The sequence below is a fragment of the Hemitrygon akajei genome, chromosome 31, assembly GCF_048418815.1.
Source record: "Hemitrygon akajei chromosome 31, sHemAka1.3, whole genome shotgun sequence".
NCBI lineage: Eukaryota > Metazoa > Chordata > Chondrichthyes > Myliobatiformes > Dasyatidae > Hemitrygon > Hemitrygon akajei.
The window spans coordinates 28,782,965-28,808,436 of record NC_133154.1 but is presented as its reverse complement, the minus strand read 5'-3'; the positions used below and the strand labels follow the sequence as shown (position 1 = coordinate 28,808,436).

Below are 25,472 nucleotides of genomic sequence, written 5' to 3'. Positions count from 1 at the left end.
CATTGCAGTCAGGTGACGTGCACATGCAGACACAATTGAAATGAAATCTGGATCCTGGTGAAATCTTGGTGCCTTCCAGCGAGAAAGAATTTTGGTGAGTACAAGATTTCAGGGAGGTTGTATATACACAATCAGTTATTTAATTCTTTGAAGAAATTAAATTATACAAGGGCAGTGTGCTTCATAACAGTGAGTTTGAGGGACAGGAGGGTCAAGTGTGCTGGGGTGTGGTTGTGGTTTATATTATAGAACATATATGTTAAACTCAAGGCCCACGGGCCAAATCCGGCCCGTGGTGGAATTATCTTTGGCCTGCGAGATAATATCTAATTACTATTAAAGCTGGCCCCAGTAATCGAAGCGCCTATGGCGTATGATATGGCTAATGCTGAGTTTATTCAGGTACCAGGTTTTCAGGGTTTTTAGTGTTTATTCAGCAGTCTTGCTCGGCTGTCTTCTTCATAAGAAACGGAATTTGTAAAGTGAAACACTTTGTAGTTATAGCAGAGACTGAGACACATGAGAGCAGGCTGAAAAAACGGAGGCAATGAAAGCTGCGTTCGCACGCGTCCGACTGATCCGGCCCGCATGAAGCTGCATTTTGCTCAATCCGGCCCGTGACCTAAAATGAGTTTGACACCCCTGTAGAACAACAGATAAGCGAGAGTGAGTTACAGGCTGAGTCCTAACCCAAGGGACTCTCCAATTGCAGAACGACATCCAGAGATGACCTAGAATGAGTGGTATTTCTGGAACAAATGAGATGGAGGTGGATTGATTCCACATGCTGACCAATCTTCAGCTTGAGCAGGGAATCTTGATGGTTGATCTGTCCCTCCACCAAAGGTCATGGCAATGAGCCACTGGATGAGATGTGAAAGGGGATTTTCAATCTTCTGGCCAGTCTGTGCTCCAATAAACACCCCACTGCACAAGTCATTAGGGTGTCTGGGGAATGTTTTTGATCTCCCTGTGCCAGTGACATGGGAAGCACCACTCCAGCAGGAGCTGAACTGAGAGTGAGGATAGCAACCATCACAACTCTCCCTACTCTGGACGGACATGTGAGTTTCCCAGCAGTTTGAGACAAGATGTCCAATAATGTCCAGCCTCTCCACAGTAAATGCAGCAACTCTCCCTCCTTCTCTCCACTTTAGCCCATTTGCATTGGCTCCTTGAGGCTGGGACCTACGGCGGTAGAGGAGGAGTCCTAGCCCAGGGAATAAGAATAGGACAGGACAGAGGACAATCAAAGGGAGAATCTGTTTATTTCTTCTTTCCATTAATTGGTTATTGAATCAAATTGCCTGGTCCATAAGATGGAGTAAATCATCCACTGGCTCTCGGGCCACAGAGGCATCCTTTAGCTCATCACTCAATCCCTTATGGAATTGATCAGTTAGTGCTTCCATATACCAACTCCTCTCTTTGGCGAAGGTATGAAATTCTATAGAATAATCAGCTGCAGACCGATTCCCCTTTAACACAGACCCCTGTTCTCCAATGAAGTGATAGTTCATCCTCCTCAAAGTCTCTGAGAAGAGGCTTCCACTGTATAGAAGTGGGAACCCTTCTCCCAGAGTGCGGGGACATAGTAATAGCTCTTCCAGGAAAGGAGCAAGGTGATACATATGACCTTATTGAGTTCTGATGTGAACTTAGATGGCTGCAATTCAAGGGCCAAGGAACCTTATTCCAGGTATCCACTGCATACTTCGGGGTTTTCATCGTACCACCTGGGAGCCAGCAAGTACAGCAATCCCTCGTGTGTATTAAATCACAAACACAGGAAAGTCTGCAGATGCCGGAAATCCCAAGCAACGTACACAAAATGCTGGTGGAAATCAGAAGCTCAGGCAGCATCTATGAAAAAGTGTTAACAGTCAATGTTTTTGGCTGAAATCCTTCATTAGGACTGAGAAGGAAGGGGGTGAGGAGCATATGTGAGTAAAGTGTTGGTGGGGTGGAAGGGGCTGCTGGGAGATGATAGGTGGGAAAGACCATGGGTAGGACCATGGGTAGGAAGATGCAGAAGAAAGATTCTGATAGGAGAGGAGGGGAGTCAGGGGAGAGGTGAAATTCATTCACCAAAAAGAGACATCAATATTCATGCCATCAGGTTGCAGGGTACCACAGACGGAATATAAGGTGTTGCTCCTCCGTCCTGAGTGGACCTTGTCTTGTCATTATACCTCCATAAGCAACTCTGTTGAGATCACTACAGTTCAAGTTGTTAATTTCTCTTGTGTATGCAACTGGATGTTGGATTTTAAACCAGAAAGGGCAGGAATTATGCAGTAGATAAGAGAGCAACAATGTATTTATTATCTGGAACTAACAGAACATTAATGATTATGTTTGAGTTGTTTCCTGAACAGAGGGAAGCCATTGCAGTCAGGTGATATGTACGTGCTGATATATTGAAAATAAATCTGGGTTGTGGGGAAAGCATTATGCTTTCCACTGTGAAAGAATTTTGGTGAGTACAGGAATTCAGGGGGTTCATGATGAATGCATGATCAGTTATTCAATTCTGTGATGGAATGAAGTTGTACAAGGGAAGTCTGCTTCATGACAGTGAATTCCAGAGACAGGAGGGATCAAGTGGGCTGGCGTGTGGTTGTGGTTTTTATTACAGAACAACAGATAGGCGAGAATGAGTTACAGGCTGAGTCCTAACCCAGGGGTTTGAGGGGGTTGGGATTGTACTGTATCTCTAATGAGAGAGCTATGGACAGTGGTGAGCCCAAGTGAGCCCAATTTTTGGGCCTGGGGGTCTTTGTAGATGTCTCTCTTCAAAGAAATTGACAGAGAAATTTGTATCAAATCCAGATGTATTACCAAGCATTGCAGGAGCTCCATCTCTGTAAATAGTATGAAGTTTACCTTTCCAGTCAATGTTTTGTTTGATGCAACGCATCTTCTTCTTCTTCCATTTCCGGCAGTTTAGATGCATCTAGGCATATTACTCAAATTCTTGAGTATACACTAGTCGCACGTAGAAACAGAATCATAAACTTTTCAATCAGATGGTGGCCTCTTTCTGATCGCTTTATTATTTCCACTTTTTTTTCAATCACGATCGTGATTATTTTCGTGAACGAAACACTGCGGATTCAGAGTGCGCCGGGTCCTAAAGTCCACCGCACTAAAGGCTGATTTATACTTGTGCGAACGAGCTACGCCGCATCCTCTGCTATAGCCCTGATTCTCACTTCTGCATCACATCTACGCCGTAGGTGTCCCGTACCCTATGCCGTAACTACGCTGTTCCCTACGCAGTAAGGTTGACGTGCACCTATCCAGAAAAGTTACTTATGCGTCGTGCCGACGCAGACCGCAACAAATGTGATTGGTCTGCTTGGTAGCATCACATTTCCTCCTATGCATTTCCGGTTGCTTCTTCTCCACCATGTTTGTAGGCTGTGAGTACACCGATATGTAATACAGGAACCAAATCGTCAAATCTACCTGCTGACATGCAAAATGAAATTCATTTGAAATGCATTTCCTCGTCCATGTCTCTCACAAAGAAACTCAACACAGTGGCAGAGAAACCCCACTGCCAACTAGCATTTTGGCGCACACCAACGCATGCTCGCTACGACGTAGAGTGATGCAGAAATGAAAATTAGGGCTACGGTGAAGGCTCCGGCGTAGCCCGTAGGTACAAGTATAAATCAGTCTAATTCAGTGTGGTGGACTTTAGGGACCTGGCGCACTCTGAGTCCGCAGTGTTTCTGTTCACGAAAATAATCACGATCACGATTGAAAATAAAGTGGAAGTAATAAAGCGATCAGAAAGAGGTGAAACGTCATCGGTCTTTGGAAAAGGGTAGGCTACAGTGAGTCAATGATCGGAACATTTTTAATGGAGCATGTGAAAGGCCCCACCCCGATTAAAGCTACAATTATCACTAAGCAACGCAGTGGTTTAATTATTGAAATAATATGTTTCTTACGTGTTTATATGCATAGAAAGGTAAAATAGATAAGACAAATGTTTGACTAACTGGCATTAAATAGTACTGGATGTACCTGTTCCAACTAATGACGGACTCAGGAACGCCACTCGTTCATAACCCAGGGACTGCCTGTACTTTTAAATCATCTCTGGATTACTTATAATGCCGAATACAATGTAAATGCTATGCAAGTAGTTGTGTACATCCATGGGTCACCAGCTCTGGCAATGCAGGCTGCTATCAGTTGTTTGTCCAACCAGATCTGCTTTATAATCTGGCCACCGAATCTGAACGAAAGGGCGGTACTGTGGATTCTGACTGTGGATTCTCACAATTCCTTTCTTTTCAGGACACTGCCTAAAACCATGCTTCTCAACCTGACGTTTCCTGACCTAATGATGCCATTCTGACAGCTATATCCAGATATAATCTCTCCCTCAAATATCTCCACACTAATTCCCACATTACACAAAATATAAACAGGTAAAAATAAAACAGTACATAATCTAACTTTGCACCTAACTGTTGCACCAAGGCTCCAGACTTATTCTTAAAGCACAAACACTCGTAAATCAGTCGGCTGCTATATGGTTCCCCAGATGGTAAACATGCACCACACCGCTCTGGCATCCCGAATGGTCAGTAACCACCCTTCACAATTGATGGTTCTGTCTCACCAAATTATTGTATTCTCTGCAAATGTTGCCACAAAGCCATCAATTCCCTCATGTAAGTCATTGACATATAATTCCCTGGTTAACATTGTATTTTTACTGCTAGGCTGTTGAGCATTTTACTTTAGCAGTTTTCTGCAAACACAGTGTGTTCTGTTAGTTAGGCTTCTTAGAGTAATGTTTTGACTTTAGCTGAAATAAGGAGCATCTGCGCAGCTTAGGAATATTGTGTCAGCCGTTTGGTGGGTGAGGGGGGAGAGGTAGGAGATGCCATGGAACATTCGAGAGAGCTGTGTAAGATTACATTTCTGAAGGACTGTGGACTGGTTTTGTTTTTTTGTTAGAAGGTGAAGAGCACAAAGGATGATTGTTTAAGGAAGAAGTGCCAATACTTCTTAGTTAGCCAATTTGTTCATGACATTCTTTGAGGGAAGTTTGACCAGTGACTAGTGATGGGAATTCAGCACTGTGAATAAAGCAATGCACCCAGCTACTACAGAAACAAGCTTCAATGTTTATGTGCACATTTAGACCAGTTTAACAGTAATAGGCCTTTTTTTTCTTTTTCAATGTTGAAATATTAGTGAATATACTTCCACTGTAATTTCATTCCAGTGTACCATCTGCTATTTCCTGGTGAGCAATATCTTTGTATGGGGCAGTATTTGCACAGCTTTCATCACAATTCCCATTGCCTCACTGGTACATTCCACCTCTCCTGCTTGGTTGAACCCAGATCATTCCAACCCTAAATGTTGCTTATTGAAGGTGGCATTCTCATCGTTACCCATACGATGCTGAGTCACGTGGTTTATAGCCAAAGTTAGCTGACAAGTGAGTTTGCTACCAGCTCAGTGAGATAGTTACAGGTGTATAATGGAAAAAGAAGAGGTTCTATCACTCCGTTGTGGAACACCACTAGTCACCGACATCCAACCAGAAAGGCTGCCTTTATCCTCACTCTTTGTCTCCTGCCAATCAGCCATTACTTTAACCATGCTCAACTCTTTCCTGTAATACCATGCGCTCATAACCTGTTCTGCTGACTCACATGTGGTACTTTGTCAAAGGCCATCTGAAAATCCAAATAGACACCATCCACCAATTCTCGTTATCTGTCCTTCTTGTTACTACTTCAAAGAATTCCAACAGTTTTGTCAGGCAAGATTTTTCCTTGACGAAACCATGCTAACCAAGCCCTATTTTCTTATGTGCCTTCAAATATCCAAAATGCACATCCTTAGCAATCAACTCCAACTCCTTCACAACCAATGAGGCGAGACATACGGGCCCACATTTCCCTTCACTCTGCCTCACTCTCTTCATGAAGAGTGGTGTGACATTTTCAATTTTCCATTCCTACAAACTATGCCAGAATCAATTGCCCCTTGAAAGATCATTACTAATTCCTGCAGAATCTCTTTAGCCACCTCTTTCAGAATCCTAGGGTGAATCTCTGCTCTAGGTGAATTATCTATGTTCAGTTTCCAATGTACCTATCCCGAATGATGCAAACATCACAAACTCCTGTCCCCTGACATTCACAAACTTCTAGCATACTGCTAGTGGGTTACACAGCAAAGACAGATGCAAACTGATTACTCAGTTTGTCCACCATTTTTTGTCCCCCATTACTACCTCTACAGCATCATTTTTCAGCAGTCTAATATCCACTCTTGCCTCTCTTTTGCACTTTATGTAATGTATCTGAAGAAATTTTGGTACCCTGTATAATATTATTGGCTCGCTTACTTCATATTCCATCATTTCCTTCTTTGTGGCTTTTCTATTTGTCTTCTTTGGTTTTTAAAATCTTCCCAATCCACTAATTTCTAACTAATTTTTGTTATGTTCTATACCCCCTCTTTGGCTTTTACGTTGTCTTTGACTTCTCTTGTTAGCCACAGTTGTGTCATCTTGCCTTTGGAATATTTCTTCCTCCTTGGGATGTACAGTATATAGAACATAGAAATCTACAGCACATTACAGGCATTTTGGCCCAGAATGTTGTTCCAACCATATAACCTATTCTAGAAACTGCCTAGAAAGACCTCAAGATCTCTCTGATCTTCCATACTGCCAAGAATCTTAAAATTAATACTATATTCTGCCTTTAAGTTTGACCAACTAAAATGAACCACTTCACATTTATCTGGGTTGAACTAAAATCCATGAAGGCAACATCCACTGTGCTACCCTCATCAATCTCTCTCATAACCTTGTCAAAAGATCAATCCAGATAGTAAGACACAACCTGCCCGCACAGTGGTATGCTGGCTCTCTCTAATTAGGCCATGAGTTTCCAAAACTCATATGTCCTATTCCAAAGAATTTTCTCTAGCAATTTCTCTACAACTGACATGAGACTCACCAGTCTATAGTTCCCAGGATCTTCCTCTGTTCCCTACTGAAATAGAGGTACAACAGTAATCACTCGTCAGTCCTCTGGGATTTCACATCTAGCTAAAGAAGACATGTAGATATTGGTCAAGGCTCCAGAAATCTCAACTCTTGCATCCTTCAATAACCTGTGGTAAATTCCATCAGATCTGGGGACTTGTCTACCTTAATACTCATTAGCAGACCCAACAGTTCCTCATTCTTGATCTCTAAACGCCCTAACTAACTTGTACACTGAGCACTGATCTCCTGGTCCTCCATATCCTTTTCTCATATCCAAACAAACGTTCACCCCTTTACCATGAGTGGTCCCACCCATTCTCTTGTTATCTTCTTACTCTTGATGCATGTATAGAATGCCTTGGGATTTACCTTAATTCTACTTGCCAAGGACTTTTCATTGCCAGTCCTGGCTTTTCTAATTCCCTTCTTTGGTTCTTTACTGGCTTCTTTATAATCCTCATTTGATCCTGTCTTTGGAAACTTTACATACCTCTCCTTTTTCTTTGTGATTAAATTCATCACCTCTGTGGACATCCATCCCTTATCTTCTCTTATCTTTCCATCCCCATCCTTCCTTCTAACAGAAACATATTTTTCCTCCTCTCTGTGCAATTGATCTTTAAACACACTCCACATGTCTGATGTGGATTTGCTAAAGAAAAGGTGTTTCCAATTATCTCTTCTTAGTTCCTGCCTAATGCCCTTGTAATTTGCTTTGCTCCATTTTAAAACTCTATCGCAAGGACCATTCATATCACTTTCTATAGCTATCCCAAAAGTTAAGCAGTTGTGGTTATTAGTTGTCATTAATGACTCATCCACTGACAGGTCAGTCACCTGGTCTGACTCTTTATCTATCACCAGGTTCAATACAGCCCCTACTCTCATTGGACCAGCCACATATTGATTTAAGAAACCTTCCTGAATACAATTAACAAATTCTGCCCCATCTAAACCCCTTACATTAAAAAGTCCCAGTTTACATTAGTGAAGTTGAAATTTACTATGACGATAATCCTATTATTTTCACACGTTTCCTTAATTTGAATAATTACCTGTTCCTCAATGTTCTGGTGGCTATTAGGGTGTCTGTAGTACAATCCCATCAGTGTGATTGCACCATTCCTTTTCCAGAGTTCTACCCAAATGGACTCAGTGTCTGATCCCTCCTTTATGTCTGCTCTGAGTGCAGCTGTGATATTGTCCCTGATTAGTAGTACAACTGCACCCCCTTTCCTCCTACTGTATCTTTTCTAAAACTTGGTACATTAATCACTTGTCAATCAAGTTTCTGTAATGGCTACAACATCGTAGCACTGTGTATTGATCCATGCTCTAAGTTCATCACCCTTACTCACAACTCCTAGCATTAAAATATATATAAGCTACTTTAAAAAATATCTGACTATCATACCTGTTATTTTGCTTTTACCTTTGAATACATTCCCTGACATCTACCTTCTGCTCTGATCCTTTACTTCCTAACCTGGTGATCCTGTTCACCGCCCCCTGCAAAACCAGTAACATTAGCAAACCATCTGGCCAGGATATTGGTTCCCCTCCACTTCAGATACAACCCATCCTCTTGTAAAGGTCAGTCCTTCCCTCAAAAATGTTCCAATGATCCATTAACTTGAAACCCTACCCCCTGCACCATCTCCTCAGCCACTCATTTATCTATGCTATCACCCCATTCCTACCTGCACTAGTCATGACACTGCCAGTAATCTGGAGATTACTACCTTAGAGATCCTTCTCTTCAGCCTCTTTCCTAACTCTATATACTTACTAAGTAGGACCACTTTCCATTTTCTATCAATGATGCTAATATGCACCATGAGTTTTGACTCTTCACCCTCCCCCTTGAGAATATCCTGCAGCCACTCAGACAACATCCTGGACCTGAGCAACCGGGAGGCAACACATAATCCTGGTGTCTCTTTTACAGCCACAAAATCTCCTTTCTGACTCCTAACGAATGAATCCCTTATCACTACCACACTGCCTGACCTTACTGTCAATGGTTTGTGCTTTTGCATAGATGCTGCCTGGCCTGCTGAGTTCCTCTAGCATTTTATGTATGTTGTTTTGATTACCAGCATCTGCAGACATTTTTTTCTGCCTGTAAAGCCAAAGCCTTCCCACTCTCTCTGTGGCACAATCCAATATTAGACACTCTGCTTGACCCTATCTTCATTTATCTGCAGCTGAGTTTAGGCTTCCGATGCTGACCAGCCTTACCCAAATCTGCTCCTCTATACTGTCTCTCTTCCAACTTCTGTAGGGCTCTGACAGCAACACTCACCATGCCTGAGCCACTGAAAGAGTATAGTCAAAAATCACTAGGTTTATAAAAGATGTTGGTTGTCAGTTTTTACCCAGAGATGGAGACAAGGAGAGCAAGAGAGTGAAGGGAGATGGACCAAGTTAAATTAAATGCAGGGGGGAAGTTAGAAGCAATATTGATAAAATTGCTGAGCTCAGCGTGGGTGTACAATGCAGCACCAACAATCATCGATGTAGTTGAGAAAGAGTTGGGGAGTTAAACTGGGAAAGGTTTTGAACATAAACTTCTATATAGATGACAAAGACGCAGGCATAGCTTGAGCCCATGCAAGTGCCCACAGCTATCCCTTGGGTTTAGAGAAAGTGGGCATTTAAAGTTCAAAGTAAATGAATTATCAGTGTACTTAGACATCACCACGTACAACCCTGAGATTATTTTCCTGTGGGTATACTTAGCACAGAACAAAATCTACAGAACAATAATTGTAAACATCAAGAACTGCAAACTGGAAGAGCTGAAGGGAAAAATTTTTAGGGTGAGGTCCAGTTCTATCAGACACAGGAGGGTGTTGGTGGAGGAAAATTGGTTGCTTCTTTTGTCACAAAAGAAGCAGGGGGCTTTGAGGCCTTCCTGATGGGGGATAGATGCTTATTGACAGAGTCTCCAGCTTGAACAGGCCTGGAACTGGCAGTCACTCCAGCCGAACTTGGATCCTGCTGACTGGAGCATGAGAATTTCTGCAGAGTGGTGAGGAGTTCCCGAAGCATGCTGTCAGATCTGCGTACAGTTGCTCCCTGGTAGGCCAATGTGGTTTGCAGACATACGTACTCTGCTGTGTTCATGATGGCTCAATCGTGCTGTAACAAGAGACCTATGGATGGTGGTTAAGTGCAGAGTAAGGTCCAGAATTAATTCAGACTCAAAATAAACAAGATGATACAAATAAATCCAAGGGCAAAATCACAAACAGTAGTACTAGAAATAGAACCCCTATGACTGCGCACTGAGTGCTCGGCAGGAGGACTTTAAGTACAGACTTTCCATGAAGGAATGTGGCCAGCAATAATTGGCAGTCTGAGTCTCTAAGGGACAGTGGCAGCTAACCACACTCTGGGTAATTGAAGTACTGGATCTTGGATGCCTGCTGCAGTTCAGTCAGGACCATGACAATATCACAACAGATCTCTTGGAGTGAGTAACAGAAGGGTTCTTTGTGGTGTTATGTTATACAACAATAGACACCCAGGAGTGAGCTACAGGTTGAGACCTAATCCAGGGGTTTGGAGATTTCTATATAGAAAATAAACAGATCACTGGGAATGCTTTTGAGGCAGGGATTTGGGGAGATTATATGTTGAAATACAGATACCTAGGAGTGAGTTAGGCCATAATCTATTTCAGGTGTTCAGTGGGGGTATATATAAAATAACAGATCTTGGTAGTGATGTAGAGGCTGAGTTACCATCCACGGTATCAGGGATTGGTATGCAGTAGGCCTCCGTTAGTCTCAATAGACCATGAATTTGTGCCTTAGAAAGTTTCCAGGGTGCAAGCCTGGGCAAGGTTTTTTTTTGTGGAAGACCGGCAGTTGCCCAAGCTGCAAGTCTCCCCTCTCCACGCCACCACTGTTGTCCAACGGAAGGGCATTAGAGCTTGGCACAGGTGTCATCGCAGAGCAATGTGTGGTTAAGTGCCTTGCTCAAGAACACACACGCAGCTTCAGCCTAGCAACCTTCAGATCACTAGATGAATGCCTTAACCACTTGGCCATGCACCAACACATGTATACTGTAGGTAATAGATCCCAGAGAGTAAATTAAAGTTTGGGATATATTCTAAGGGCTCAGGGTTGAGATGCACGTGTTTTACTGATGTGCTGTGTGTTTTGTCTGTTTGATTTACTCTGCTTCAAGCAGTGTGAGATTCCCTTGCTCCGATTTTGTAGATATTTTGGGAAAGGACTGTCTAATGTCGGAAACCAGGGTCCATGATGCCTCCAAACAGAAGATGGACAAACCCTTGGAGCTGGTTTGTAACGAGGATGGGAAGCTGCAGCTTAACCCAGAGGCTCTGAAGGTCCTCCAGTCTATTGAAGTTCCAATGGTTGTTGTGGCTGTGGTTGGTCCTGCTCGTACAGGGAAGTCCTACCTCATGAACTGTCTTGCGGGAGACAAGAAAGGTAAGGGCAGTGGCTGTAAACTTCCACCTCTAACCTTTCACTTCTGTTTACGATCTGTCTTGCAGAAATTATCCTGAGACCTGGGACACACAGAGCACACTTGCGTTGTCAAGCTGTCAGAAGTGGGAGATGTACTGGAGACATCCATTGGTTTTCCCATCACTGTTTTGGACAATGGATCGAGAGAGATCTGTGGAACTTAATCTGCATGCTTGCTTCATATCTTGGATGCAGAGAGCACACTGGTCTCATTAATGGTGACCAGAGTCACTTGCTGCAAAACCAACTCTGTGCTGACCATCAACAGTTGTTTTTCATAGATTCTACAACAATCTCATTTTATTCTTCCCTTGTTCCCAACAATTCATCCCAAACCCTATCCCTCACTCACAAACTGGGGATAGGATACTCACAACCTGCATGTCTTTGGGCTATGGAACACAACAGATCCACTTATGTTCTTGCAAACTTTACCTCTCTGTCTCTCTCTATCTCTCTCCCTCCGCAGGATTCTCAGTAGATTCAACCGTCCAATCTCACACCAAAGGAATCTGGATGTGGTGTCGATCCCTCCCTCAGAGACCCAATGAGGTCCTCCTGCTGTTGGACACCGAGGGTCTGGGAGATCCTGACAAGGTCAGTCTTTCCCTCACAACTATGCCCCTCCTTATAACAGTGGTTTCATTACCAAAGGGGTGATCCACAGACCAGAGTTCAAATGCTACCACAAGCAGTTTAGATGGTTAAAAGCCATTTACAATGTAGATTTGTAGTAAAACATAATTAAGTTGTTAATTAATGTTAATATTAATTAATGTCATCACAGTTTCATGCTGAGCTTCAGGGAGGAATTCTGCCGTCTTTTCTATTGGAACTGTGTGTGATCAAGCACCATTAACCACTCCAAATTTCCTGTCCCACAAACACCAATTCCCAACCCACCATCCCAAGTGATAAGGATGTTAAGGTACCACGACAGAGTGATCTCCCCCAAAACTGTGGTGGTGAGCACAGGCAGAGACTATGTCTGTAAGGTTTCCCTTGGCTACACACCTGCCACTGGTGACATTGACAGGAAGGTGGCTGTGGAGAGAAGCCTCACCCTCTAACCTCTGTAAACACTGAGCAAGAAAAAGCCAGAAATGGGATTGTTATCTGTCAGACTGATTTCTGAGTGAGAGCTCTCACTAACTGGTTGTCTGTCCTACCTGCAGGGAGACATCGATAATGATAATTCTATCTATTTACTGGCTATCCTTCTGAGCAGCATCCTCATTTACAATGGTCAAAGAAACATAGACCAGCAATCCCTGCAAGGCCTACAGTATCCTTCACTGGTGTCTCTCAGTCCTTCTCTTTCAGGGTGATATCTCTACATTGACAAGGGTCTCTCAGTTCCCCTCTCTCTTGGAAATATCTTCTGTGACTGATATCTCTGAGTATACTCTCTTAGAAGGAGATTGTAAACTGACAGGTTTTTCTCAGCCCCTGTCTCTCTCAGTGGGATATCCGTGCACAGACTTACAATTCTTGCTCCCTTTCTTTTGGCATAAATCTGTTTACTAATCATTGTCTCTCAATCATACAGTCACTGAGCTAAACAGCAGGGAATGCATCCCTTCAGCCATGCTTGTCCATTCCAACCAAAATGTATTCTCAATCTGATTCCGTTTTCCAGCACATTCCCATATCCCTCTGAATTCTTGTCATCTTCATATCTGTCCACATACTTTATAAATGTGTATAATGTCCATTCCTCACCCACTTCCTTTGCTAGCTCATTAAATATAATCACCACCCTCTATGTATAAATAATTACATCTCAGGTTCTTATTAATCCTTTCACTCTAACTGTAATACTATATCCTGTAGTTTTAATTTCCCCAACCTTGCAAACAAAGACCACAGACCCTATCAATGCCCTTCATGATTTTGATATTACAGCTGTGAGATCACCTCTCAATCTTCTATGCTCCAAAGGATAAAAGCTGCGGTGTCTAACCTCTCAGTTCTATGACTCCTGGCAACATCCTTCTAAATGTTTCTTTGGTCTCTTTCTGATTTAATTACACCCTTGCTATAACTGCGTGATTAGAACTGTACGCAGTATTCAAACTGTGATCACACCAATGCTTCGTACAATCGGAGTGCAACCACCCATATCAAACAGTACATTAACAGATGAAAGCCAGCTTGTCAAAAACTTTACTCACACCCCCGTTCTCTCTACTTATAACTCCCATTTAAAGGAACTATGCACCTCTACTCTCAGTTCCTTCTGTTGTGCAAAGGTACCTGGAGCCCTTACAATTAATGTAAAAGCTCTACAATGAATAGTTCTTCCACAATATAACCCTATGTACTTAATCTGAATTTCATGAGACCTTCTTGAGCCCAGCTGACCAAAATCCCACTACACTTGCTGCTACCCCTCTTCACTGTCCACTCTGACTGTGAACTAATACTTAAGAACTGTGCCCATCCCCAGCAGTTTCACAAATACATTTCCATCTTGCTCTTTTAGGGGCCATCTTCACCCCATGTTACTCTTCTTTCGTTAATATATTTGTTATGTCACTTAGAATTCTCCTTAATTTTCTCAGCTAAAGTCACCTCACGCTCTTTTCTGCCCTCCAAATTTCTATTTTGAGTTTACTATGGCATCCTCTACCTATATCCAATTATTCATTTGATCCCAGCTGCCTGCATATGAATCAAGACATCTCTTTTCGTGACCAGAGTTACAATAATCCTTGACATCCAGGATTCTCAACTACCAGCAGCTTTGACTTTTACTCATCAAGACCCTGTCTCTCAGGGAGATATCTCCACTATGGCTGGTGTCTCTTCATCATGCTCTTGCTGAGAGGGAGATCTGTACACTGACCGGTGTTTCATCCCTCTTTCTGAGAGAGAGATCTGTATAATGAATGGTTCCTCTCCCCCTCTTCCCACGACATTCCACACTATTTTCCTGCCAACCCTTCATTTCTTTATCCTTGATGTTGCTCCCAGTTTTGTGACTGAACTATCCAAGCAGATCCAGACGAGGTCCCAGCCTGATGGCTGCAGCAGTTGGGACTTTGTCCGTTTCTTCCCTGAATTTGTCTGGGTGATCCGTGATTTGACACTGGACTTGAACGTTGATGGCAAAGATGTGACTCCGAATGAGTACCTGGAGCACAATCTGAAACTGAAGGACAGTGAGTATGTGGCAGTGCCAGTCTCTGAGGAGATAGGGTGAACTTGGAAAGCAGCCAGAAAATAGAGGGAGCAGGGTTGAATTCAGTGTGTGGGGGGTAGTGGAGAAAGGGACAACCTCTTACCTGATGATCTTTGCACACATTCTCCAGTGTTTCCCGGCACCTTCACATTTCTCATTCCCCACTTACACTGCATACCCCTGCCCTGTTCACATTCACATTACCTCACAATTCCCTGCAGTAACCTGATGCCAGCATACACCGTCCTCTGGTCTGATGGTGTAAATGCACCATTCCCACCCAGCTGACACCTTCTTTCCATCAGAGTTTCATTTGTGATATAATTCCAGAGAACGTTGTCTCATTTTTTAACTGTATTGCATTTGTGGTTTCTAAATGCCAATAAACTGAATCTGAATGTGATTGGCTGGGTGACTCCATCCCACATACACAGCTCTCTCAATCAGTATGTCTCTCAACCACCCTGTATAAATCCCTTCCATGACAAGTCACCCATGACCCAACTACAGTGCACTTTATCCCCCTCCCACATATCCTGTCCCTCACTATCACACCTCACAAACTGCCTCCCCTTTGTTTCCTGTCCTTCCCTTATTCCTCCCCACAGCCCTGTGGAAAACAGTCACCACGTTGGGAATGGGAGAATAGACTCAGTAAGGGTGATTCCTGTCTGATTCCTGGTTCTTTTTTTACAGGGGAGATCAGTGAGCAGGACAAGAAATATAATGAAATCCGCAGATGTATCCGCAATCATTTTCCCTCACGTTGCTGCTTTGCATTTCCCATTCCCACACATGGGAAGAAACTCAAGCAGCTCCAGGAATTGGAGGACAAGGATCTGGATGAAGATTTTGTTACAGAGCAGCAGAACCTCATCAAGTACATTCACACCCACGATAAAGTCAAGAAAGTTGTTGGGGGTCAGCTGATCACGGGCAGGAGTGAGTAACCGGGCAAAACCTCACCACCTCTCTTCAGTATAACACACTAACCTGGCATGAGAAAATCTGCTGATGCTGGAAACAAATTTGGAAAAGAGTAAACAGTCAATGTTCCGTGCCAAGCTCCTCATTAGGACTGGAAAAGGGAGGGGAGAGATCAGAATAAGAAGATGAAGGAGGGAGAAGGAGGAAGTACAAAGTGGCAGGTGATAGGTGAAACTGGGAGAGGGGGAAGTGGTAAAGTAAGGAGCTGGGAAGTGGATTGGTGAAAGAGATAAAGGGCTGGAGGAGGGTGAATCTGATAGGAGAGGACTGAAGTACGTGGAAGAAAGGGAAGGGGTTAGTGTACCAGATGGATGTGATTGGCAGGTGAGAAGAGAAGGTGTGAGAGATAAGCAAGAATGGGGAATGGTGAAGGAAATGGGGAAGGGGGGGGGGGGGGAATTACCAGAGGTTGAGAAATCGATGTTTATTCAATCATGTTGAGCATCTTCACTCTGTCCACCACAAAAAGCGGGATTTCCTTGTGTCCACCTATTTCAATTCTACTTCCCATTCCATTCCAACATGTCAGTCCGTGGCCTCTTCTTTTCCACAATGAAGCCAGCTTATATTCTGTCTGGGGAGTCTTCAACCTGATGGCATGAACATCGATTTTTCAAATTTCTTACCTGCCTATCACATCCCTCTGTTTCTCCTTCCCTTCCCTTTCTTCCATGATCTTCTACCATCTCCTATCAGATTCCCCCCTCCAACCCATTGTCTCTTCAACAAATCAACTTCTCATCTCTTCACTTCACCCCTCCTCCCCTCCCAGTTTCACCTATCACCTGCCACCTTGGGCTTCTTCCTCCCTTCCCCCACCTTCCCATCCTGATTTCTCCCCTTCCTTTGCAGTCCCGGTGAAGGGGCTTGACCTAAAACACTCACCTGGATTGGGAATTTACAAACGTACTATCGGAGTACATGGCAATGTAGACAGTCGGATTGAATGGGAAGAGATTAGGATGCCATTGAAAATGTGTACAAGGGAAGTGAATGGGACGGGCTGAGATCCCATTGCAAGTGTGGACAATGGAAGTGAATGGGAGGGTGTTGGGATCCCATTGGGAGTGAGTGGAGTGCTGTGGGATACCAGCGTGTGTGCAGAGGGTAGGAGTGAATGAAAAGAGATGGAGTTCACTACAAGTGAACTGGGATGTGTAGGGTTCCATTGTGCATATGAACCTCAGGATTGCATGGGAAAGGGGTGGGGTCCCATTGGAAATATGGACTGTGGGATTCAATGGGAACGGTTGTGGACCCATTGGGAGTGTAGACTGTGGGACTGAATGGGAAAGGGTTGGGGTCCCATTGGGAATATCGACTGTGGAATTGAATGGGAAGGGTTGCGGACCCATTAGGAGAGTAGACTGTGGGACTGAATGGGAAAGCAGAGTAGTCCCATTGGGAGTATGAATGATGGGAGGGAATTGGCGGGTGTGTGATCCCATTGGAAGTGAATGGAAATGGGTTGGCTACGTTGGTATATGGAGAGTGGGGATTGAGGTTGTGATCAGATCTCCAGGCACTGACCTCCAGAAACATTCCACACAGGATTTGCTGAATTGGCCAAGGTGTACGTGGGGATGATGGCAGATGGGGTTATACCATGTGTGGAGAGCAGTGTCGCCAAATTAGCAGCGGTGGAAAACCAAGCAGCAGTAGATGAAGCCCTGAAATTCTATGATGATGGAATGAAAAAATTCTCAGAATCTGACTGTCTTACTATGAGCAAACTCATAGAGAATCACAATGTGAGGAGCATAGAGGCATTCAATATCTTCCACAAAAGGTCTATGAACAACAGTGGCAAACACATCCAACAGCTGGAGGTGAGCTTCTTATGTTCAATGATTACCAACTGTCTCATCTTCGAACACCAATCCCTGGACCTAACACTTAATAACATAGACAGAGAGACAGAGTGCACACGTATCATCTTGAAAGTTAGGGACTGAGAGGCACTAGATAGTGTATGTCACTCCCTGAATGAGAGGCAGAGAGACACTGGTTTGTATGAAAATCACTCCCGGTCAGTGTACATATTTCCCCTTCAGAGAGAGTGACTCATATATAGTTAGTGTACAGATCCCTCACTGAGAGAGATAGACTGAAAGACAGTGGTCAGTGTATGGATCTCTCCCTGAGAGAGAGCAACTCAGAGATAATGTAATGTACAAATCTATCCCTGAGAGACAGCAACTCAGAGATATAGATGGTATGCAGATATATCACTGAGAGAGAGGGTCTGCAAGACACTGGTCAATGTATAATACTCTGTTCCTAGTTTACTATGCATTTTTCCTTCACTTCCAGGAGAAGATCAGTTCTACTTACAATTCTCTTATGGTCAAGATCAAGGAAAAGTTTGAAAAGGAATGTGAGACACATGTGGAAATAGTAATGTCATCAATTAAAGAAAACCTGACATCTGGACATTACCAAAAACCTGGTGGTATCCAAGAGCTGAAGAAGGATTTTGATAAGGCCATCAAGGAGTATGAAGGAAGGACTAAGAATGAGGTTGAGGTGTGTTCAATATTTTACAGCAAGGCATTTACTTTTCAATTCTCATATCTTTTCCTTCCTCTGCCTTACATGAATTCAGAAAATCCCCCCTCTGCCTCCTTCCATTCACCCAACAAAAGTGAATTTGATTTCCACTCTCCATAACATCTGGAATGGGATTAACTGGGTAGATTAACTAGTCTATGATTGGGGACGAGGGTTGTGGACTGTGGGAGGCTTTTCAATGGGTGGAGTATGCCCCTGTGGGGCTGTGGGAGGGGATTCCATGGGTAGGGAGAGCTTGTGATGGGGAGATGTTTGTGGGATGTGAAAGGGGATTCAGTGGTTGGAGAGTCAGTAATGGGGCAGAGTATCCATGGGCTGTGGGAATTAGCTTTTAAAGCTAGTTTTTAAGAGCCTTCCAATCTCTCCCTTAAAAATCCTTATTCTTTGCTTCCACTCTGCTTCAATGGAGAGAGTTCCAAATCCAATGAAGCTCTGGGAGAAAAATGCTTGTTTAATATCTCCATTGTTGGAGCTACCTACTTAACTAACTCAGCTTTGCAACTCACGACCTTCCCCCATACATTAACTGGCATGACTCCTAGTTCTGGGTTTTCCCAAATAAGTGTCTAGTTCCAGCCTGTCCTATCTTCTCTAATAAAGTAATCTGTCCTTCCAGTTATTAGTACAGGAACCCATCTCTGAACTGCTTCCAGTGTGTTAGTTTTAAAAGAGACCTATACAGACCATATTCCAGATTGTAATCTCATCAAAATTTGATATAACTGAAGTTTTTCCCTTCTACTTTTGTTACACTCTATCTCTCCCACTTATTTGCACACAATCATTTTGTGAATCTTGCACTGGGACACCCAGATCCCTCTACATCTCAGAACTTCACAAACTCTCCCATTTGGAATATATGCTTTTATTTACCTTTCTGACATACTGGATATTTGGCATTATCCCACATTGTGGTCGATTTGCCTGATCCTTACCCATTTACTCAACCAATTCTCTACTCATTGTGTCATTTTAAAAAGACTTTCTGCCTTCATTCAAAGCTACAATATAAATTGTACATAGTCTCCAATTGTGCTTTTACCAATTCCTGTAGGTTGCTAAAAGGAGTTCCTTAATTGTTTATCAATCCCCAGCACTAGATGCCTGTCTCTGGTCTCTGTGGACTGGTGTGATGGGAGAAAGTTGGACGTGACTGATTGTATCTCCTCTTCTCTGCAGGGGTTAGCTGCCCTCACCCACTTCCTGGAAGAGGTAAAACCTCATCTAGACCACGTACAGGAAATGGACAGCGAGCTGACAGCCAAACGAATGCGTGTCTCTGGTAAGAAAATAAACAAATTGCCCAAAATATTGAGGTCAGGGTGTATCTGTAGATTTAAAATTAACTCTTCGAGTCTGAAAACTAAAAATGTGAAACACTCCTGTTGGGTACTTCAGCTCAAAGTTCATCAGAAGGACCAAAGTAATAGTGAGATCAGGGAGGGACATGCTGGTGTTCTTGGACATGTTCCTGTTAAGAAGAAGTTGGTGTTGGGTCTCCCAAACAACATAAACCCAAGGCCAGATTGGGGTGCCCAAGAGGAGGAGGTGGATTTGAGCAGGAGTAGTGGCTGTCAGTTGGTAATCCTTATCGAAGAGATACAGGTGCAGCGACAACAGAAGAGCTTGCCATATGATGTAATTGGAACTCGAGCATAAATACCAATTCATTAATCCTTTATTGTGCACTGTTCATGTATTTTTGAAATGTATAGACTATATGTCTTTGCCCTATTCGGTACTGCTGCAACACAACAACAAATTCACATCATATGTTGGTGATAATAAACCTAATTCTGAATTCTGAACTCATTGAGGTGTCAGCAAATGGAGTATAAGGGAAAGTTCCGGCTGAGGACAGAACTCTCCAGTACAGAGAGAGGAAGATCAGTCAGGGTATTGAAGACATGGCAGGAGGTGGAGTTGGAGACTGGGGTGGGTAGAGGGTTAGAGGGATTATAGGAATGGTGGGATAAAAAGTGAAGGTCTCAGAGGGGTGAAGGGGCTGGAGATATTGGGAGGCATGGGAGACCAGGAGTGAGCTGGGAAAGATGGTAGATGACAAGGAAGCTGTAAGACTCTGTAGTGGCATGAAATAATAACAGTACAGTGGCAGAGGGAATAAAACAAATATATTTGATGTATGATAGAACAGATCGACAGGTGTGATGGGAACTTTCATATTGTGTGGACAAATCAGATTGGTCCAGGCAATCTTGAGGAGGAGTTCATAGCTTTCTAAAACAATGTGTTACTGAACCTACAAGGGAATGTATCTTCTTGTTGAAGGTCATATTGGAAAGGGCGATCAGAGTATTATTGAATTTCTCATTCAAAAGTAGGATGCAATAATTATACGCACAAAATGCTGGTAGAACAATGTTGTTCTACCAGCATTTTGTGTGTGTTGTTGTTTGAATTTCCAGCATCTGCAGATTTCCTCGTGTATGCAATAATTATTATGTATTATAAGTGTATTATGCTGAAACAAGGGAGAATACAATAGGATGAGAGAAGAGTTAGATAGTGTAGATTAGAACACAGGCTATATGGTGGGATGATGGCTGCAGGAGTGGGACCCCAGCATTTACCCCAATTGTGGCCGTGGGTGATGGGAATGGAAAACACCCGTGGGACACCGATCCCTCTCGTGGGCAGAGTAAGGGTGCTCCAGTGGTTGGGGACCCCCAGTATTGTTGCTGGACAGTGAACTGGGTAACAAGGAGGGTGCAGACTATAAAGGTTGTGTTTTGTGTTCAGACTCCAGGGTAGGCCAAGAGCTTCCCATTTCTTAATTAGGATTTTTTTCCTTGGACTTGTTTACCACGGTTCAGAGACTGTGCAAAGGGTTGTGATGAGGTAACTTGCTCATCTCTACTTCAAGACATGTCTCTGGATAGACTTCCAGAGCCAGGAACAATGAGGCCATCCTTCAGTCTGATGCCTGATTTGGAAATGGTCCCTCCCCTGTGCCTACCAACAGGCCCAAATTCCCCTGAGATGTCTGAGGATTTCTCCATCACTGATATTGGGGTTAGGAAATGGAACAAGCTGGTGGGTCTGGCAGACTTGCCGCCCAGAGAGGAATGCACGTGTCAGCTGTAAGAGCCTACTGCCTGGATGGGTCGGGTACTTGTGGTAGTTTCGGGTGTTGGTGTCCATTGACAGTGAGAAGGTGGAATACTGTGTCTCCTATAAGATGATTCCTCTCATCCTAGTCCCTGGAAAAAGACACTACTGACTTTGAGGTTGGAAATGGCTCAGTTCATGGAATGTGCTGTACCATTCTCCAATACACCGGGTGTTATACTCTGACCACCTGTCGTGGGCAGAGCTCACTCTATCACACATGTAGGCAAGGTCCACATACTGGCACTTTAACAACTAACACTTTGATAGGCTGGAGGACAGCCCATTTCCAAGATTGTTCTGGCTGTTATGAGAGACATAGAGGGGGAGCTGGGGAGTTTCCCATCCCTTAGGGTTATGGGGAAAGGTCACATTTATCTCTTCCGTCAGGAGTATTTCTGGGGGCCAACAAAAGAGTGGAGGAGTTTGAGGAGGACAGAGATGAGAGTTTAAATATGTTGTTTTTGACTACATGCATATTTGTGAAGAATAATCTGAGAAATACCTAAAAATTACCTTTTGGAAACAAAACCGATTGAACAGTGATGCCCTCCTTTAAAGAATGGGACTTCCCTCTCTCCATTATTGATGATGATATCATCCACATCTCTGTCATTTCCGGAATATGCGTACATACCCTATTTTCCCGCAACCTTAACAGTGTTAGAGTTCCTTTGTCCTTACCCACCACCCTGTGAGACTCTGCATACAACACATCATCCTCTCCAACATCTGCCATCTCCAAAACGATTCTACACTAAATGTATCTTTACTGCCCCTCCATCTGCTTTATGCAGAGATTTTCCCTCCCTGATTCCCTTATCCATTCATCTCTCCCGGCCCCTTAACACTGCAAACAGGCTAAATACTACACCTGCCCATACACTGCCTCCATCATCTCCAATCAGAGTCCTAAACAGTACTTCCAGGTGAAACAACACTGCACCTGCAAATCTTCTGGAGTCTATTGTGTCTGGCGCTCCCCATGTGGTGTCTACATTGGTGAGACGCATTATAAATTGGGCGACCTCTTTTTTTAGCACCTCTGCACCATCCTCCACAAGCGGGAATTCCCAGTGGCCAAACATTTTAATTATAAATCTCACTCCCATTCTGACACATCGGTTGCTGGCCTCCTCTTGTGCCAAGAAGATGCCATGCTGAAGGTAGTAGAACACCACCATATATTCGATTTGTAAAGCCTCCAACCTGATGGCATGAATATTGATTTTTCCTTCTGGTAAACCAGTTTCCCACCACTCCTTCCTCTATTCCCCACTCTGACCTTTTACTACTTTTCACCTGCCTATTACTACTCCGAGATCCCCCCTCCTCCCCTTTCTCAGAAGTTTACTCTCCTCCTCTATCAGATTGCTTCCTCTCCAGCCCTTGACCTTTCCCACCCACCTGGATTCACCTGTCACCTTCCAGCTAGTATCTTTCCCCTCACCTTTTTATTCTGACATCTTCCTCCTTCCCTCTCAGTCCTGAAACCGGGACACAGCTGACTCATTGATTATCATTTCCATAGATGCTGCCTGACCTGCTGAGTTCACCCAGCAGTGTTTCTTACATTATACAGTGAGTGAAGTTCCCTCTCAATATCCTGTCACAGACACCTAGGGAAGTGATCCCTTCGACACTCTCTTGCACAGACTAACCAATTCATCCTTTGCCCTTTTTGTCAGCTTTCGAACAGGAACTCAAGAGGGTGACACAGGGGATGAAGATGATGGAGCAAAAGAGGAAGGTGGCTGAGGAATGCAGGAATAAGGAAATCATGGACCAGATCAGCAAAATGTTTGAAGAGGGTAAAACATGCAGTGTGGAAGAGCTGAAGGAAGCCATGGAGCATATGAGGAGTGAGATGGAGAAATATGAAGTTGAAGGCAGGATGGAGGATGCACAAAGGGCTCAGCAGAGGTATGAGTCCCTGAAGAAGAAATATGAGGAGGCAACAGAATGGAGTTTTATGAAATTCATAGAGGAGAATGCTAAATATTTTACTACACTGCTGAATGCAGTGGGCACTATGGCAAAATTGTGTGCATCCATAGCAAAAACGTAGTCACAAAAGATGTCTACTTTTAAAGTGGGTTCATGAACTTTCCCCCAGTGTATTCACAGATTCTAGCTTGTGAATCTCAGAACCACAGGGATGTAAATGAGATCATCATTTCCCTATGACCCAGTGTAATATGTCCCACTCATTAAATCCCCTCACACACCCCATAGACACTCTCCACAATCACCAACTTTCTCCACTCAGCAAAGCCCCTCCCATAACCCACTGACACTCTCTCCCATCACCTGCATTTCCCCACCCACTAAATCCACTGAATCCTCTCCTGCAGCCTACAGCGCTTTCCCCAATCCACTGAATTCCCTCTCACATTCCATAGACATTTCCCCCCCCCAACTCTTTCCCCTACCACAATAATTTTGCCTGATAAACTTTTCTTGATTAATCATGATTAGATCAAATACATCAAAGCTTTAGCATGTTGTTTCAAACAATTCTGGTTACTTTTTAGTCTCACAACCTCTACTTGTGTTTATACATTACCTACTCCAGGTGAACATGTCCAGATTTCAATGTAGTGAGTTCTTCTCTGAGACAGGGTTGTGGACTTGTTGTTGGACGTCAGAGTTACCACTATCAAATATCACCTCAAGCACATTTTATGCATTCCCACATAAAATTTCCAGACTCTGCCTAGTTATTGGTAGTTAATTGTAAAGCTACATGTCCAGTTCTTATCCATCTTTTTTCTTTTTGTAATTTAATTTTTTATTGAAGTTCATCATCAAACAAACATTTCCATAAGATGGATTTCAGACATTGTACATATATATCATATAATCATATATCACAAATCTCCACAACGTATTTATCTGGGGTATACACTTATAGAAAAGAGTGGAAAGAAAAACCAAGCAAAAGGAAAGAACTATGTACAAGTAGGGAGTGATCTTTTTTTTACAACAGATTCATTGATTTGTGAGAATAAAATCAGGCCTATGAGGTATTATGCAGTTAAACCATTTTACCCAGTATGAATCAAATTGCTCCAAATTGGATAAAATTCTCTTACGTTTTATTGGATTTAATAGCCCATTGACATTAAAAGAAATGACCATCTTTTTTCAATACTCTCATATACCTGTCCACACTGTAACAGAATTACCTGACTATCAGTTCCTTAATTATAAGGCGGTCTGTTTATCCTTGGATAATTCATCAAACTCTCCGTGGCACAGAATGTCAGCTTCCACATCCTACTTATCTGCTGGTTTAGTGTTCTGGGTCAGCGGTCAGCTCTATCCAATACCGATCCTGTGTTGATAATGTGATCTTCCTCCACTCTGCTCTGTGTTCTGTGGATCTCTCTCTCACCAGCAGAGTTTCCTCCCAGAGGCTGATGGGGAACTTGTCGTCTCCCTCTGGCTGCTACATTCCCACCATCAATCCATGATCAGTGTGATTACTGGATCACACTAATTATCCAGGCAATAAATCTGACCGCCAGCAATGAACAATTGGAAACTGAAATGTGGGAACAGAGATACGCGAGACTGCAGGTCCTGGAATCTGGAACAACAAGCAGGAAGATGGAGGAATCTTCAGTGGGTTGATCAGCATTTGTTGGTGGGGGTGGGGGAGAAAGAACTGTTGATGCTGGGTCAAGATCATGTATTAGAACTGATGGAGTCTCAACCCAAAATGTCAACAATTCTTTTCCGACCACAAATGCTGCTTGATACACAGAATTCCTCCAGCAGGTTATTGCTTTATATAAGTTGAGTGAATAGTTTTAGCAAATAGATTTGTTAAGTAACATAGATGCTACATTTAACCACAATATAACTTTATTAACAAGTCAGTAATCTTTCTAATTAGCTAAATCAATGTAACTGCAATAATAAGTATCATGATATATACGTGTGGATGAACTTAGATATTGGATCCTCATCCCACCACCTGGAAGTGTGGATTTAAATACCAGCAGTTTGTATATGCTGGTAAATCCGTGAAACTTTCATAAAGGTCTGA

General features: G+C 43.3%; 1 protein-coding gene across 2 annotated transcripts; it reads left to right on the top strand.

The window, feature by feature from the left end:
• LOC140719066 (guanylate-binding protein 1-like) lies at positions 1–24,983 on the top strand. 2 transcript variants are annotated; one of them, XM_073033439.1, is made up of 10 exons: positions 1–94; positions 11,275–11,508; positions 12,017–12,144; positions 12,723–12,832; positions 14,524–14,711; positions 15,428–15,673; positions 17,270–17,547; positions 18,032–18,244; positions 19,469–19,571; positions 23,107–24,983. In XM_073033439.1, exons 2-10 carry the CDS (start codon positions 11,298–11,300, stop codon positions 23,484–23,486), a joined length of 1,857 nt encoding a protein of 618 aa, XP_072889540.1. In that variant the 5' UTR covers positions 1–94; positions 11,275–11,297; the 3' UTR covers positions 23,487–24,983. The 2 variants fall into 2 exon arrangements, with proteins under 2 accessions (XP_072889540.1, XP_072889541.1); XM_073033440.1 differs by having other exon boundaries at positions 11–94; positions 11,246–11,508.
• Positions 24,984–25,472: the final 489 nt, after the last annotated feature.

Bases quoted from the DNA above. Each gene is read 5' to 3' on its own strand.
- LOC140719066 (XM_073033439.1), top strand. From the start codon at position 11,298: ATGTCGGAAACCAGGGTCCATGATGCCTCCAAACAGAAGATGGACAAA. The intron at 12,145-12,722 runs GTCAGTCTTTCC...TCCTACCTGCAG, and splicing joins GTCTGGGAGATCCTGACAAG to GGAGACATCGATAATGATAA. The intron at 18,245-19,468 runs GTGTGTTCAATA...TCTTCTCTGCAG, and splicing joins GGACTAAGAATGAGGTTGAG to GGGTTAGCTGCCCTCACCCA.